This window comes from Cajanus cajan, chromosome 4, assembly GCF_000230855.2.
Source record: "Cajanus cajan strain Asha chromosome 4, NIPB_CcT2T_4, whole genome shotgun sequence".
Lineage (NCBI taxonomy): Eukaryota > Viridiplantae > Streptophyta > Magnoliopsida > Fabales > Fabaceae > Cajanus > Cajanus cajan.
The window spans coordinates 79,541,565-79,559,372 of record NC_138520.1 but is presented as its reverse complement, the minus strand read 5'-3'; the positions used below and the strand labels follow the sequence as shown (position 1 = coordinate 79,559,372).

The 17,808-nt window shown below is 35.4% G+C and overlaps 2 protein-coding genes across 2 annotated transcripts; one reads left to right on the top strand and one right to left on the bottom strand.

The window, feature by feature from the left end:
• Nucleotides 1-237: 237 nt before the first annotated feature.
• LOC109802909 (ATP-dependent RNA helicase) lies at nt 238-1,637 on the bottom strand. Its single transcript, XM_020364324.3, has 3 exons — nt 1,387-1,637; nt 1,048-1,300; nt 238-910 (listed from the first exon to the last, which is right to left on the bottom strand). Exons 2-3 carry the CDS (start codon nt 1,285-1,287, stop codon nt 587-589), a joined length of 564 nt encoding a protein of 187 aa, XP_020219913.1. The 5' UTR covers nt 1,288-1,300; nt 1,387-1,637; the 3' UTR covers nt 238-586.
• Nucleotides 1,638-16,667: 15,030 nt separating this feature from the next.
• Nucleotides 16,668-17,508, top strand: GILP (GSH-induced LITAF domain protein). Its single transcript, XM_020364299.3, has 3 exons — nt 16,668-16,889; nt 16,977-17,109; nt 17,196-17,508. The coding sequence occupies exons 1-3, from the start codon at nt 16,693-16,695 to the stop codon at nt 17,277-17,279; spliced, it is 414 nt and encodes a 137-aa protein (XP_020219888.1). The 5' UTR covers nt 16,668-16,692; the 3' UTR covers nt 17,280-17,508.
• Nucleotides 17,509-17,808: the final 300 nt, after the last annotated feature.

The window sequence follows — 17,808 nt, the reverse complement described above, 5'->3', positions numbered from 1 at the left end:
AACATACGAGGGAGGTATACGTATTCATATACTGATTGCAACATGCCTGGGTTCATCATGAAAAGTAATATACCAATATATATATATATATATATATATATATATATATATATATATGCATTTTGAGACAGAGCTATTGAGTTTTACTGAACACGAGAGAGAGGACAGAAGCATGCATATGTATAAAAAATAAATTGAAATAATCTACGAATGGGACCTAAACGGTAAAACAGAAAAACAAGAAGAAGAGACAATACATATACATTGATTTTAATTTAATTTTAAAGTAATATATGAAAAGGCAGGAACGCAACACGTCGCAATCATTACAAATATTATTCTTTCGTTCTTCTAAAACTGACCTTACTGGCAGCACTGTAGATATTGACCGAATATGTGTCATTTTATTTATTGAGGAGCGAGAAAAAGAAAAGAAAATGTTAAATTAATGAAAATGAAAAGCTATTGGAATTAGTTGAAAATTTGATCCTAAAAAGAAGAGAGAACTATAGGTTCACACACAGGCAGGAAAGAAAAAGAGAAAAAGAAAGACATGGGCATGGAATTGAGAAAAGAGAAGTGGGAATCATGGAGAGGCATTTTGGGATCGATCGAAGTGGAGGAGTTGAGCAGTACATTTGGGGCAGTCTTCAACGTGTTTGGGCACCATGAAATACATGAGACAGCCCTTGCACCCAGCCACCACAAGAACATTCTGTCCTCCCTGATAGGATGAAGAAGGGCATGACTCGGACGAAGACTCTTCGCTGTCGTACCAGCTCTCTTCTTCTTCTTCTTCTTCTTCAGACTCATATTCCCTACTTACACTATACTCTGCCGCTGCCGCCCTTCTTGGATCCTCCTTTGCTTTCATCCCGTTCCTCCAGTTAATGTAATAAATTTCCCCCGTCTGTTAAATAATCCCAAGACCAACATAACACGGGTCATATATCTAAGGTTTTCAACTCACAAATGTTGCCTCTTCCCTAGCTAATAGTTGTGTGAAGATCCAGTTTCATGCAATAGAAAAGGGAAAAAAGAGAGAACCTTTAAATCCAGGCATTGTTCCCAATGATAAGGGAGTGAAATGTGGGAGTTGAGCTCTAAGGTAGTGTCGGAGTTGGAGATATGATGATTATTATTATCCGGGACATCGTCTGAGCTGGATGAGATTCCTATGCCTGCATCTGAGGCTGAGCCGTCTTCCCTCCTGTTCTCATGGTTGTTGTTGTTGTTTAAGGAACAGTTTTGAAGAGACCTCTCTAAGGAAGCAGTGATCGCCTCCATATTTCGATTGGAGCTGTCATTGTTTCCAACAACAAAACAATTTATGAAAACCACAAAGGAAAGCATATATAAATTTCTTATCTGATGCGCCGTTATTACCTGCGACTGCGACTGCGACCAAAATCAAATGCACACAACACCTACACCAAAACTAATTGTACTCAACAACGCACATACCCCCCAGAGAGAGATTTTGGAAGCAATAGAAATATGAGAAGGGAACGGAGATATTCACATTGTTCTTCATTTAAGGGTACACACAAATACATGTCACGCGCTCTCCATCTGCGCGTCTTCAACCATCATGTTAACCATGTGGGCTACCACCTGTCAGCTCCAGGGAACCACTCTGGGTTGCATTTTGTCTCGCTTCGCTGCTTTAGCTGCAAACCTCACGCGCTTTTCCAGGCCTCAAAATAACATTATAAATATTTATATACGTATTAAACTAACACTACCATTATTGTTCAACGACACATCCTTATTTATTTTAATTCTAACTACTTATATTATGTAATTTATTAACTCCTCTTTTTTGTTCTTTTTTTTTTTTTTTTTTATAAAGAATACTCACGTAGCGAAACGAAAATTCGTGCATTTAAATCATATAGATAAAGCTCGTTAGTTTAAGTTATTTATCTTATTAATTATTGTGCGATTGCTTTTTTTTTTTTTTTACACATATTATATATTAAAATATTAAAAAAAATCATGATTCTAAACGAATCACATCAGAATTATGAATCTTGTATTTATACGCTTGAATATAACAAATCACATCAGATTTTAAAAACACATAAAAAAACCCTTATTTATGAGAGAGTTAATGGTATATTGAGATTATCCAGGAATAAAATTAAGTTAAAAAAAAAAAAAAAAAAAAAGAGGTAGAATCGCTATTACCGGAAAGAATGCCGGGACTTTCTTGAAACCGTTTATGGTTTTGTTGCTCATTCTTTCATGAAAATATATAAACTAAAATGTATTTAAAATGCAAGTTTAAATGTTTTTTAATTTTCTTTTGAAATGAATAAGGTTTAATTTTTGTAAGAATAATTTTATGATTTGAAAATTTTCATTTTTACCCCTTTCACAGACATTCATTCTCATATGAATACTTTCAATTTTTTTAAAAGGTAATTTTACTGCAGTAACACGCATATAACAATATTTCTTATATTTTTATAGTAAAATAAATAATTTATTATCTAAGTAGTGAACTCTCGTATGTTAAATATAAATGATTATCTTATAAGAAAGTACATAAATTTTTGTAATATATAATAAATATTTAACTTATAAAATGTACATGTTAAATTATTAGTTAAATATTAATAAAAATATATATTATCTTTAAAAATTAAATATTATTTCTCTTCGTATTTTTATATTTATTTAATATTTTAACCGTTAATCTATTTTAATATAACATTTTTATATTTATTTTAAAATTTTAAAAATATTATCAATAGTTAAAAGTAATTTTATATTTTTATCACAATATAAATCATTTATTATTAATATAAAATATAATTTATACGATCAAAACTATGTATTTATTATAACACAATATTTAATAAAAATGTTCATTTATTATAGATTTTAGGTATATAGATTAATTAATTATTATGTATATTATACATACTAAATAATAGTATAATATTAACTATGAAAATGACAGCTAAATTTATATTATTCTTGTTTTATGTCACTTTTATACAAGAAAGTTTGACTTCGTCAACGTAAAATATTTCGTTATAAATTAAAATTTTAAAATAATTAATATAAAATTCAATAATTTTATATATATGATAATCTAAAATTAAATAGTATTAAATATATATATATATATAGAGGATGGTTCAAACGACACCGGTATAACTTTAATTAAGTGTTACACCGCTCAATAACTTTATATTAAATGTGAATTTTGTAAATCCAACCGTTAGATTGAAAGTTCATATCTCTTAGATCATATATATCAAATTTTATATTAATCTAAGATGATTTGATACTTCATTCTCATAAAACAAAATTGACGTAATATATACATTTCAAAATATACTAAAATATGAACATTTATTAAAAAGTTACACCGGTGTCGTTTGAACCCTCCTCATATATATATATATATATATATAAGGAGAGAGAATTTAAATTAAATAATTTTTATGGTTCTCTATATTTTTATCACATTATTTTTTATTTTATTTTATTGTTTTTGTTTTAGTAGTAGAAAAAAGTGGAGTAAAAGTTGTGTAACAGTAATGGGTTGGAGTAATACAGTAAATAAGAAAAAATGATAAGATGTAGGATGGAATAACAGAAAAATATTAAAGAGAGAGAAAGAGAATTTTGAGGGTATGAGAATAAGAAAGTGTAAGAGCCGGACGCACAGAAACGGACAGCAGCATGGCCGAATGTATCGGGGCTGCTGCTGCTGTGGCTGTGGCTGGTGGCAACTAATAGGTAAACTTGAGAAACACACAACACAACAAGAAATGGAGAGTGACTGAGAGAGAAAATACATGGGACAATAAGGATAGGAATAGGGGGGAAAAACTAAAATAAAAATGAACAACAATATTTGAATTGAAACCTCACTCACTCACGAGATGGCATGGCACAGCAGTAGATTATTGTTAAAGTGTATATACTCATTTAAAATTATGTTCAACAAAAAATATACGTTTTAATACAGAAAAAATAAAAAAAATTGTAAGTGAAATTCTTTTTTTAATAGTTTTCAAACACACCCAAAAAGGTTGAAAATTGGCAAGATTGGATTGGAGCCGTTGGATGAGTCACGAAATGCTAATGCATAGCGGAGAGGCCCAATGCACATCCGTCTGCACTTATTCTGTTTGTGGAATCTGTTCTGAACTCTTGCGGGTCATCTGACAACAATGCCTCTGTAATGCCCCCACTTTTATTTCTCTCACGCCCCAACCCCGGGATCCTACTACCTTCTCAATAATTATTCTTTTACAAATAAAATACTAACGTTTTTTGTCTTTCCAAAATTTTACCACCATTTTAACTCTATTCATTTCTCAGTAAAAATTTCATTATTGATATAAAAAAAATTGTCAACACTTTTATAAAAACGTTTCCTTTAATTTTTTTAAAATTATTTTAATTTCCTCATGCAACGACACTTAAACTCAATCTTCGTGACAAGGAACACCTAAAATTTTCTAGATTTGGTAGTATTTTTCAAGAATTTATTTTTGATTTGTTGGGTTTTTAGGATATTATGGCTACACTACTAATATTAGCGTGAAATTTCATGTTTTCTACAAAGGATCGGAATTGACATAGAGTATGATTATTGTAGTATTGTTTGAGTCATTTACTCGTGACTATGAATTTGATTTTTCATAAAGATGTGAGTTGTCATCTAATGATAACTATTGTCAACCTTATTAGCGCCTTCAGAACAAGATAGTGATAGATTTCATTCCACCATATATATCGAGAGACCAACATATATATAAACTCTTTTGTTTGTTGTGACTTATCTACAATCGATGATTTAGTTATTTGGGCAAATTGTCCTTCTTTCATTAGCTTTTTGTATTGGCGGGTGTCATGAAGATATATTTTTCCTAGAGTTTAGTTGTATTTTTCTTTTTCTTTTCACTAGAGGCACAAGTGGATTAGGTTAGGGGGTTGAATCAATTTGATATCCAATCCAATTAAAATTTAACGTGTTAGGTCGAGTTTGTACATTTTTTAAATTCAACCCAACCCAATTACCAACAAGTTAGATTGGGTTGGGTCAATCGAGTTACACATAATTAATTTTTTATTTTATTTAAAAATTTAAATATTTCAAAATAAATATAAATCATTTTATCTTTTGTTGCAAATGCAATAATATCAATTCACAAAACAAAAAATGATACAAATTAAATTCTAAAATTAATTTGTTACAATGTTATTGGGTCAAATGATCAATATTAATACAAAATAAAGTTTAAAATAAATATATATCGATACAATGTAATCAATTGGAAAACATAAAGTATGTTATTGAACAAGAGTGATAAAGATTATAGTCCTAAGCAAGTGATCATCCAAATACAAACATATTGTTATTATTACTTGGATACAAAAGGCACTTAGTGCCTTTGTGGATTTAAAAAAATAATAAATAATAAAAATTATACAATAGTATGTGATTATTAAAAAATACAAACAGTTATGGGGTAAGATTTACAAAAAATAAAAATAAAAAGTTGTAATTTATAAAAAGGTAAGTTTTAAGAGAAAAATTGTCTAAAAACATGGATAACAAATGAGACAATTTCCTTTATAAATAATATAGATAATTAAAATGTATAATAAATTTTATATATAAATAAATACTATATGTTAATTTATAAATTATAATTAAAAAATTTTATAAATGGATATTTTTAAACATATAAATTGTATTTTAGACATGATAAATAATTTATAGACTAAATTGTACTTTAAGTCCTCTTATAATTATCAACTCATAATTTTAGTCTCTCTTTTTAAATTATTTAATTTTGGTTTCTCAATTTCAAAATTTTGTGATTTGGATCTCTTTGTCAATTAAACCGTGAAATTAATGATGACATAGAGATGTGTCGCTTTGGTGGTGATTCATTTGAATCGATGAAGTGATATTACAATGATTAGTGAAGTCGAAGTATTTTATGTCTTTGTATTTTATTTAAAAAAAATTAAAAGTTAAAAATGTGATTAAGTAATAAAGTCAGTTAAATAATAAAAATAATTAAAAGAGAATGGCATTTACTAAAAAAAATTGATTTTTAATTTTTTTTAATAATAGAGTGAGTAGTTATTAAAAGGTATAATAATTTTTTTAATACTAGTATAAATTATTATTATTATTATTGGTCGGATCGATTCACAGGTTGAAATACAAACTTGTAATCTAATTTGTATAGTGCTGAGTTTTGATTGGATTGAGTCGAATATGACTTGAATACTAAAAAAATTCGATCCAAATTTATTGAGTTAGTTTGGATTTAGAAGTTATTGTTCACTTTCTTGCAACTAAAAAAAGATAGATAAAAAATTATCAGTCTCATTTTTTTATTTTTAAACTGGTATTTTAGTATGTATAATACAAACAATGTATTTTTTTTGGCATCGAACACATCAAGAATCTTTCCATAAGATTTGATAGGTATCAAATATTTGAGTTTTCTGCATTTATAAGAGTTTAAGATTCAAATCCTGACCACTTAATTAAGCGATGTAAGTTCCATGGTAGCGTTAATCCAAATTAGTACTAAATATTTCTTATATATAACAAAAATTTATAACAAATTATATATAAATAAATATTATACTTAGATTTAAATTATAATTAAATTGATTAAGATATGAAGTTATAAAAATTTCTAAAAAGAATTTGTGTAAAATAATTGTGAGGCCCCTTTTCTTTTCTTTCTCCCTCGAACCCTCACTCACTCTCACTTGCACTCTCTTTTGCACTTTGGTTGTTGGTCCTTCTTCCTCTCCAGCCTTAACCTTGTTCAAATTCCTTTCTCTCTAGCTGAAGCCGTGAGTGACCTTGGAGACCCTTCCTTGCAAGCTTGAAGTCGTTCGGAGCTAACCATGTGCGGAGTTCTCTTCCTCTTCTTCTCTTCCCGGAGCTCGGATTCTTGAATCGAGGTAAGGGAAGTTAGAGTGTTGTTGTGGTTTGGCTAAATGTGAGTCAAAGAACTCATTTGATTGCAGAGGATTTATGATTTTTGGCTGAGAATTTCTGAAGATGGGAATTTGGGGTTTTCGGGGTCTTTGAGAAATTTTGGGGAATCCTTGATTTGTTGTTGCATGTGCAGAAAGATGGTATTTTGAGCTGTTGGTTGAAAATATGGTACTTTGAACCGTTTGCATGTGGATTTTTTTGTTGATTTTTGCAGGATTTGGTAAAATTTTCGAACTTAGTGGGTTGCAGCTGAGCTGCGCGCTGGGCGCTGTTCTTCGTGCCGGGCACGAGACCACCTGGAGGCTCCTTTTAGGCAAGCCCGCCGGGCGCAAGGATGAATGCGCCGGGAGAGCTTGAGAAGGTGAGCCTCTGGATGGCCCACGCCGGACAGGACTTAGACCGCGCCGGGCGCGATATCAGTGGGTGATATGACTTTGGGCTTTCTGGTGCTGTGCCGGGCACGACCATTGTCGCGCTGGGCGCGAAGGCTCCTTGGGAGTCTCTGCCTTGGGGGTGCCGGTACAATTAGAATTGCGCTGGGCGCGAGACCTTGGTTTGTCTCTGCCTTCCCCACGCTGGGCGCGGGTTAGGCCACGCTTGGCGCGTGAGACTCCTTGGAGTCTCTGCTTGGACATGCGCTGGGCGCAATTTGGTATTGCGACAGGCGCGTGAGAGCCTTGAGCTCTCTGGCTGGGTCACACCGGGCGCGGGCACTCTTGCGCCGGGCGCGGTGACCCCTGGTGCTCTCTGGTTGCGCCACGCCGGGCGCGACTATGAGTGCGCCGGGCGCGTATGATGTTGTTGAATTATGCTGAAAATTTGCTGATAAATATTGTTTATGCTGTACTAAGTTGTAATTAATGAATATGCTGAAATGACTAGATGATAGTGCTGAATATTGAGGTTAGGTTGTGATAGATGTATATTGCTGTGCTGAACTGGGCTGTGATTGGTGATTTTAAATGCTGAAATATAGTATTGTTGTACTATAGAATGTTGAGCTGAGTTGTGAGTAGTAAGCTGTGTTGAATACTACTTGGCTGTGCTGTATGCTGATTTGTTGTGCTGTGTTGTGAGCTGTGTTAGCTGAGTTGTATGTTGATCATTAGCCACTATTGTGGTGCTGTTCTAGCCGCTATGTCGGTGCTGTTAATAGCCACTATTGTGGTGCTGTTCTAGCCGCTATGTCGGTGCTATTATTAGCCACTATTGTGGTGCTATTCTAGTCGCTATGTCGGTGCTGTTATTGCCGCTATGCGGTGCTGTTATAGCCACTTGAGTGATGCTATTATTGCTTCTACGCAGTGCTGATATTGCCGCTTTGCGGTGCTGATATTTTTGAAAGCTGTGGTGTAATATTTAGCTGTGCTGGTGTGCTGATAGATGTAGCTATTTACTAATCATATTGCTATATATGTATGTTGATTTCTTTTCACTAGCTTACCCTTGGTTGTTTTCATGGTATTTGGACGCTAGTGGCAAGACTGCGGATGGCAGATAGGGCTGAATTCCTTATGTTTTGATGATTTATAGCTACTTGGTGTAGTAGCATTTGATGTATTTTTGTACACTTTAACTCTATTCAGACTTGGACCTTGTATATGTATATATTCTAGACCCTATATGTATACACTTGTTCCTTTCTGTGTAGTATTTCTAGTGTGCTACGCAGTGTGTAGTGACCAGCTAGGTCGTTACAATAATCATTCATATGAATATAAATTATATATTTTTTATAAAAGAATAAAATACTTATTTCAAATCAAAGTATTTTTAGAGATTATTTTTGAACTAAACAAAAATATTGATTTTCTTAATGCAGTGATTAAGGGGGGGGAGGTTTCTCAACCCCTCACATTTCAATTTTTTTTATATATTTTAAATTGTATTTATTGAATTTTAATATTTTAAAAGATTATTAATAATAAATAATAATCTTATATTATGATATAAATTATTTATAATAAATATAAAATATAATTTATATATTTAAATTTATTCATTAATTGTTTAATTATAATATAATTTATTTATTTATTACATTTTAAAGATATATAATTAAAACATTTATATAATACATTTCTTATACTAAAATACGATTTATTATATAAAAGATAGATTTTATATAATTTTTAAAAGGAATAATGTAAAAAAAAAAAAGTTAAAATTATATTAAAAATAATGTCAAATTTTATTATGTAATTTTAACATAAATGTAATATTATCATCTATATATATTGCCTTGAAGATATGGAGACATTACTTGTATGGTGCTCAGTTCAGTGTCTTCAGCGATCACAAGAGTCTGAAGTACTTGTTTGATCAGAAGGAGCTGAACATGAGGCAGAGGCGGTGGATGAAATTTTTGAAGGATTATGATTTCCAGTTGATGTATCATCCTGGTAAGGCCAATGTTGTGGCGGATGCGCTAAGTAGGAAATCCATCCACATATCTAGTATGATGGTGAGGGAGTTGGAGCTGGTTGAGAAGTTCAAAGATCTGAATCTCTGTGTGGAGTTAGCTCAGGACCACATTAGTTGTGGGATGATTACCATAACTAATGAGTTCTTGAGGCAGGTTGGACTTAAGGAGTTGCAAGATGTGAAGCTGGTGAAGGTTCATGGCTTGCTGGGTACCGAGAAGGCTGTTGGTTTTGAGCTGGGAGAAGATGGAATCTTGAGGTTTAAGGGCAGAATTTGCCTACCTCAGGATACTGAGCTAAAGAGAGCTGTGTTGGAGGAAGGCCACAAGAGCAGACTTGGCATACATCCGGGTATGACTAAGATGTACCAGGACCTCAAGAAGACTTTCTGGTGGTCTGGTATGAAGAGGGAGATAGCTGAATATGTGGCGGCCTGTCTGACCTATCAAAAGGCAAAGGTGGAGCATCAGAGGCCGAGTGGGTTGATGCAGCAGATAGAGATTCTAGAATGGAAATGGAATAACATTACTATGGATTTTATTGTGGGGTTGCCTAGGTCAGCTAGGAATAATGATGTTATCTGGGTGATTGTTGATTAGTTGACCAAGTGTGCGCATTTCTTGCCTGTCAACATCAAGTGGTCCTTGGAGAAGCTGACACAGTTGTATGTGAGGGAGATAGTATGGTTGCACGCGGTGCCTTCCAGTATTATTTTTGATAGAGATCCGAGGTTCACTTCCAGATTTTGGCAGAGTCTACATCAAGCCCTTGGCATGAAGCTGAAGCTGAGTTCTGCTTATCATCCGTAGACGGATGGTCAGTCAGAGAGGACAATCCAGTCCTTGGAGGATTTGTTGAGGGCTTGTGTGTTAGACCACTTGGGTAGCTGGGAGGAGGCCCTACCGCTGGTTGAGTTCACTTACAATAACAACTTTCATGCTAGCATTGGAATGGCGCTGTTTGAAGCCTTATATGGCAGGAGATGTAGGACTCCTCTGTGCTAGTATCAAGATGGTGAGTCAGTGGTTGTGGGACCGGAGCTCATCCTACAGACTACTGAGAAGGTGAAGATGATTCAGGAGAGGATGAAGACTACTCAGAGTAGGCAGAAGTCATATGCTGACAAAAGGCATAAGCCTTTGGAGTTTGCTGAAGGGGAGCATGTCTTCTTGAGGCAGGTTGGACTTAAGGAGTTGCAAGATGTGAAGCTGGTGAAGCTTCATGGCTTGCTGGGTACCGAGAAGGCTGTTGGTTTTGAGCTGGGAGAAGATGGAATCTTGAGGTTTAAGGGCAGAATTTGCCTACCTCAGGATACTGAGCTAAAGAGAGCTGTGTTGGAGGAAGGCCACAAGAGCAGACTTGGCATACATCCGGGTATGACTAAGATGTACCAGGACCTCAAGAAGACTTTCTGGTGGTCTGGTATGAAGAGGGAGATAGCTGAATATGTGGCGGCCTGTCTGACCTATCAAAAGGCAAAGGTGGAGCATCAGAGGCCGAGTGGGTTGATGCAGCAGATAGAGATTCTAGAATGGAAATGGAATAACATTACTATGGATTTTATTGTGGGGTTGCCTAGGTCAGCTAGGAATAATGATGTTATCTGGGTGATTGTTGATTAGTTGACCAAGTGTGCGCATTTCTTGCCTGTCAACATCAAGTGGTCCTTGGAGAAGCTGACACAGTTGTATGTGAGGGAGATAGTATGGTTGCACGCGGTGCCTTCCAGTATTATTTTTGATAGAGATCCGAGGTTCACTTCCAGATTTTGGCAGAGTCTACATCAAGCCCTTGGCACGAAGCTGAAGCTGAGTTCTGCTTATCATCCGTAGACGGATGGTCAGTCAGAGAGGACAATCCAGTCCTTGGAGGATTTGTTGAGGGCTTGTGTGTTAGACCACTTGGGTAGCTGGGAGGAGGCCCTACCGCTGGTTGAGTTCACTTACAATAACAACTTTCATGCTAGCATTGGAATGGCGCTGTTTGAAGCCTTATATGGCAGGAGATGTAGGACTCCTCTGTGCTAGTATCAAGATGGTGAGTCAGTGGTTGTGGGACCGGAGCTCATCCTACAGACTACTGAGAAGGTGAAGATGATTCAGGAGAGGATGAAGACTACTCAGAGTAGGCAGAAGTCATATGCTGACAAAAGGCATAAGCCTTTGGAGTTTGCTGAAGGGGAGCATGTCTTCTTGAGGCAGGTTGGACTTAAGGAGTTGCAAGATGTGAAGCTGGTGAAGCTTCATGGCTTGCTGGGTACCGAGAAGGCTGTTGGTTTTGAGCTGGGAGAAGATGGAATCTTGAGGTTTAAGGGCAGAATTTGCCTACCTCAGGATACTGAGCTAAAGAGAGCTGTGTTGGAGGAAGGCCACAAGAGCAGACTTGGCATACATCCGGGTATGACTAAGATGTACCAGGACCTCAAGAAGACTTTCTGGTGGTCTGGTATGAAGAGGGAGATAGCTGAATATGTGGCGGCCTGTCTGACCTATCAAAAGGCAAAGGTGGAGCATCAGAGGCCGAGTGGGTTGATGCAGCAGATAGAGATTCTAGAATGGAAATGGAATAACATTACTATGGATTTTATTGTGGGGTTGCCTAGGTCAGCTAGGAATAATGATGTTATCTGGGTGATTGTTGATTAGTTGACCAAGTGTGCGCATTTCTTGCCTGTCAACATCAAGTGGTCCTTGGAGAAGCTGACACAGTTGTATGTGAGGGAGATAGTATGGTTGCACGCGGTGCCTTCCAGTATTATTTTTGATAGAGATCCGAGGTTCACTTCCAGATTTTGGCAGAGTCTACATCAAGCCCTTGGCACGAAGCTGAAGCTGAGTTCTGCTTATCATCCGTAGACGGATGGTCAGTCAGAGAGGACAATCCAGTCCTTGGAGGATTTGTTGAGGGCTTGTGTGTTAGACCACTTGGGTAGCTGGGAGGAGGCCCTACCGCTGGTTGAGTTCACTTACAATAACAACTTTCATGCTAGCATTGGAATGGCGCTGTTTGAAGCCTTATATGGCAGGAGATGTAGGACTCCTCTGTGCTAGTATCAAGATGGTGAGTCAGTGGTTGTGGGACCGGAGCTCATCCTACAGACTACTGAGAAGGTGAAGATGATTCAGGAGAGGATGAAGACTACTCAGAGTAGGCAGAAGTCATATGCTGACAAAAGGCATAAGCCTTTGGAGTTTGCTGAAGGGGAGCATGTGTTTTTGAAGGTGACTCCGACCTCTGGTGTGGGTAGAGCGCTGAGGGCAAATAAGTTAACACCGAGGTTTGTTGGTCCCTATCAGATCATACAACGTGTGGGTTCGGTCGCTTATCGGTTGGCTTTGCCACCGTCTCTTTCGAACCTACACGATGTGTTTCATGTATCCCAGCTGAGGAAGTATGTCCATGACCCGAGTCATGTGGTGGAGCTGGATGATGTGCAAGTGAAGGAGAACCTGACATTTGAGAAGTTGCCAGTAGCTGTGGTTGATCATAAGCTGAAGGAGCTGAGGGGCAAGTCCATTGCTCTGGTGAAGGTGTTGTGGGATGCAGCTACTGGTGAGGCTACTTGGGAGGTGGAGCAGCAGTGCAGGGAGCGGTACCCGTTTCTTTTCCCAAGTAAGTCTGTTTTCAGGGACGAAAACTCTTGATGTTGGGGAGGTTGTGAGGCCCCTTTTCTTTTCTTTCTCCCCCGAACCCTCACTCACTCTCACTTGCACTCTCTTTTGCACTTTGGTTGTTGATCCTTCTTCCTCTCCAGCCTTAACCTTGTTCAAATTCCTTTCTCTCTAGCTGAAGCCGTGAGTGACCTTGGAGACCCTTCCTTGCAAACTTGAAGCCGTTCGGAGCTAACCGTGTGCAGAGTTCTCTTCCTCTTCTTCTCTTCTGTTCTTCTCTTCCGGAGCTCGGATTCTTGAACCGAGGTAAGGGAAGTTAGAGTGTTGTTGTGGTTTGGCTGAATATGAGTCAAAGAACTCATTTTATTGCAAAGGATTTATGATTTTTGGCTGAGAATTTTTGAAGATGGGAGTTTGGGGTTTTCGGGGTCTTTGAGAAATTTTGGGGAATCCTTGATTTGTTGTTGCATGTGCAGAAAGATGGTATTTTTGAGCTGTTGGTTGAAAATGTGGTACTTTGAACCATTTGCATGTGGATTTTTCTGTTGATTTTTGCAGGATTTGGTGAAATTTTCGAACTTAGTGGGTTGCAGCTGAGCTGTGCGCTGGGCGATGCTCTTCATGCCGGGCGCGAGACCACCTGGAGCCTCCTTTTAGGCAAGCCCGCCGGGCACAAGGATGAGTGCGCCAGGCGCGATATCAGTGGGTGATATGACTTTGGACTTTCTGGTGTTGCGCCGGGCACGACCATTGTCGCGCTGGGCGCGGAGGCTCCTTTGGAGTCTCTGCCTTGGGGGCGTCGAGCGCAATTAGAATTGCGCTGGGCACGAGGCCTTGGTAGGTCTCTGCCTTCCCCACGCTGGGCGCGGGTTAGACCACGCTGGGCGCGTGAGGCTCCTTGGAGTCTCTGCTTGGACATGCGCTGGGCGCAATTTGGTATTGCTCCAGGTGCGTGAGAGCCTTGAGCTCTCTGGCTGGGTCACGCCTGGCGCGGGCACTCTTGCGCCGGGCGTGGTGACCCCTGGTGCTCTCTGGTTGCGCCACGCCGGGCGCGACTATGAGTGCGCCGGGCGCGTATGATGTTGTTGAATTATGCTGAAAATTTGCTGATAAATGTTGTTTATGATGTACTAAGCTGTAATTAATGAATATGCTGAAATGACTAGATGATAGTGCTGAATATTGAGGTTAGGCTGTGATAGATGTATATTGTTGTGCTGAACTGGGCTGTGATTAGTGATTTTAAATGCTGAAATATAGTATTGTTGTACTATAGAATGTTGAGCTGAGTTGTGAGTAGTAAGCTGTGTTGAATACTACTTAGTTGTGTTGTATGCTGATTTGCTGTGCTGTGTTGTGGGTTGTGTTAGCTGAGCTATATGTTGATCATTAGCCACTATTGTGGTGCTGTTCTAGCCGCTATGTCGGTGCTGTTATTAACCACTATTGTGGTGTTGTTCTAGCCGCTATGTCGGTGCTGTTATTAGTCACTATTGTGGTGCTGTTCTAGCCGCTATGTTGGTGCTGTTATTGTCGCTATGCGATGCTGTTATAGCCACTTGAGTGGTGCTGTTATTGCTGCTATGCAGTGCTGATATTGTCGCTTTGCGGTGCTGATATTGTTGAAAGCTGTGGTGTAATATTTAGCTGTGCTGGTGTGCTGATAGCTGTAGCTGTTTACTAATCATATTGTTATATATGTATGTTGATTTCTTTTCACTAGCTTACCCTTGGTTGTTTCCATGGTATTTGGACGCTAGTGGCAAGACTGCGGATGGCAGATAGGGTTGAATTCCTTATGTTTTGATGATTTATAGCTACTTGGTGTAGTAGCATTTGATGTATTTTTGTACACTTTAACTCTATTCAGACTTGGATCTTGTATATGTATATATTTTAGACCCTATATGTATACACTTGTTCCTTTCTGTGTAGTATTTCTAGTGTGCTACGCAGTGTGTAGTGACCAGCTGGATCGTTACAATAATCATTCATATGAATATAAATTATATATTTTTATAAAAGAATAAAATACTTATTTCAAATCAAAGTATTTTTAGAGATTATTTTTGAACTAAACAAAAATATTGATTTTCTTAATGCAGTGATTAAGGGGGGGGGGGGGAGGTTTCTCAACCCCTCACATTTCAATTTTTTTTTATATATTTTAAATTGTATTTATTGAATTTTAATATTTTAAAAGATTATTAATAATAAATAATAATCTTATATTATGATATAAATTATTTATAATAAATATAAAATATAATTTATATATTTAAATTTATTCATTAATTGTTTAATTATAATATAATTTATTTATTTATTACATTTTAAAGATATATAATTAAAACATTTATATAATACATTTCTTATACTAAAATACGATTTATTATATAAAAGATAAATTTTATATAATTTTTAAAAGGAATAATGTAAAAAAAAAAAGTTAAAATTATATTAAAAATAATGTCAAATTTTATTATGTAATTTTAACATAAATGTAATATTATCATCTATATATATTTCATATAATTTCGTACTATTTATTGCGCGTCAAATATTAAATAATATAATAAATTTATCAAGGTCTTATCCTATTATACTCTTATTCAATTTGCATATCTTATTCTTATTGCTGTCAAAAGAAATTGTATATCTTATTTTATGTTATAACTACCAAATAAACTTTCAAAGTTGTTTGCAATGGTTTTAAAAAATAAAGCTTCAATATTAGGGAAAATAAACAAGCTATTAGTTAAAAACTACTTAAAATATATTAATATAATGAATAGGACTTTCCTGTAATAAAAGCGTATCATAATTTGTGCAATAAAATAAAATTACAGGAGAGGTGAATTTAGTATAATAAGATGTATGTTAGATAATACAATGTGTCTTATAATTTTATTTCAGCAGTTTGCTTAAACTTTTTTCTTATAAAATTGTTTTTTATAATAAAATAAACATTATTTTTTATGGCAAGGATTCCGGTCTCAAAAAGTATAAAAGAAAACCAAAAAAAATAGTAAAGAAATGGTTTGGTAAACACCTTACACTTGGGAAAATAATATTCTAGATCATCTTGTATTTAAAATAGTGATAAATGGTTCTTTGACCTTTCGCATAAGATTTTGAATCTCAAAATTAGTATAGTTGTAAAGTTTATTATTATATTCACGAAGGGACAAAACAATGAAATTATAACTTGTAAATAATTTTTTTATATTAGATTAAGATGTTATTAAAAGTGTCGGGGAAAGATATTTTAGTTCGTGTATTTATTAAAAATAAAATAAAATAATAAAAATATATTAATTTAATTGATATTATAATTATTAATTTAAATTTTTTAAATTTGATTAAAAATATTATTTTTTAATAACTTTTTACTTAGTAAAATGATTAAAAAAAGTATTTATTTTATATATTAATATGGATAAGAATAAAAATAATGGGTATGAAATTAAGAATTTATTTTGAAGGTGTTGAAACCGGAAACAATCTTAGATGTTCTAGAAAAAAAAGAAAGAGAAAAAAAAAAAAAAAAAAAAAGAATAGTCTGGTTAGAAAATGTATGAAAGTATTGACTTTTGGGCGGCGTGGAACAATTAATTATAAAAGAAATGAAAAATAGAGTTAGAGGAGGAGAGAGAAGATGGAGAAAAAAGAGGAAGAGGTGGAGGGTGTGGCAGGGTATTACGGTGGAGAAAACGAATACCAAAGAGGAGTGATTCCTCCTAACGCGGTGGTGGGAGTTCCCAAGGGCATCCCCATCCAACAGACTATTTACAGGGACACTCCTGCTCCATTCAACTGTCCTTATTGCGGTACAACCGGTCTCACAACCCTCAGGTAGGTTTTCGATCCGATTTCTATTAATAATCGATTTCACCCTTAGCCTTGTCAGTTGTGACTGCTCCATTCAATTGCTTTGACCAGATCAAAGCCCAGTCTGGCAGCTTTTGTTGGATGCTTGATACCGATGATGCTTGGCGTTTGCTTTCTTTGCCCTTCAATGGACTGCCTTTGGCATAAATATCACTACTGTCCTAATCCTAAATGTCAACAAAAGGTAACACTGCTATCCTAATCCTACTACTTCCATTCCTCCTCAATACCATTGCAACTCAATGCCTTTATTCTTATCTTCATCTCTAGGTTGCTGAGTTTCAGAAATCAGATCCCTGTGCTGTCATGGACCCAGTACACTGGACACAGGAGAGCTTTGCATTCTCATCATAATTCTGTTACTGCTATTTTCTACCTTGTTAAGTCTCTAAACAATTTAATTATCTCTTGCATGTTTGTTAATATTATTATACTGTAAGGAGAATCTGCGTGCTTTGTTTTCTCCTAGATAACAAAGTAGTTGGATGGTGTTGTTTATGTTTGGTGGTCATGAGGAGGAGATATTCAACTTCTCATATCATGTTAATTTACTCAATACATATTACCTTTGAATATGATACAATCCAAGTGCCATTTTCTACCTTTTGCATACCTATAAGTAATTTTTGTATATTTCTACTTTCTACTATCAAATACTCCATTTCTTCATTTACAATAGATATTTAGCTATTAAATAACGAAAAAAAGTTATATTAAAGTTTGGTAACCTTTTTTTAAAATAACCATTAAGAAATAAGAAAACGAAATTCTCTTAAAAAATATTATTTGTTGGCTATTGTAGGCAATTTTTATTTCACTGCCTATTGTTTCGTTCAAAATATTTTTGTTTTGGGCTCTCCTTTAATACTAATTAATAGGTTAT

Bases quoted from the DNA above. Each gene is read 5' to 3' on its own strand.
- GILP (XM_020364299.3), top strand. From the start codon at position 16,693: ATGGAGAAAAAAGAGGAAGAGGTGGAGGGTGTGGCAGGGTATTACGGT. The intron at 16,890-16,976 runs GTAGGTTTTCGA...TGCTTTGACCAG, and splicing joins ACCGGTCTCACAACCCTCAG to ATCAAAGCCCAGTCTGGCAG. The intron at 17,110-17,195 runs GTAACACTGCTA...CTTCATCTCTAG, and splicing joins ATCCTAAATGTCAACAAAAG to GTTGCTGAGTTTCAGAAATC.
- LOC109802909 (XM_020364324.3), bottom strand. From the start codon at position 1,287: ATGGAGGCGATCACTGCTTCCTTAGAGAGGTCTCTTCAAAACTGTTCC. The intron at 911-1,047 runs GTTCTCTCTTTT...ATTATTTAACAG, and splicing joins AACAATGCCTGGATTTAAAG to ACGGGGGAAATTTATTACAT.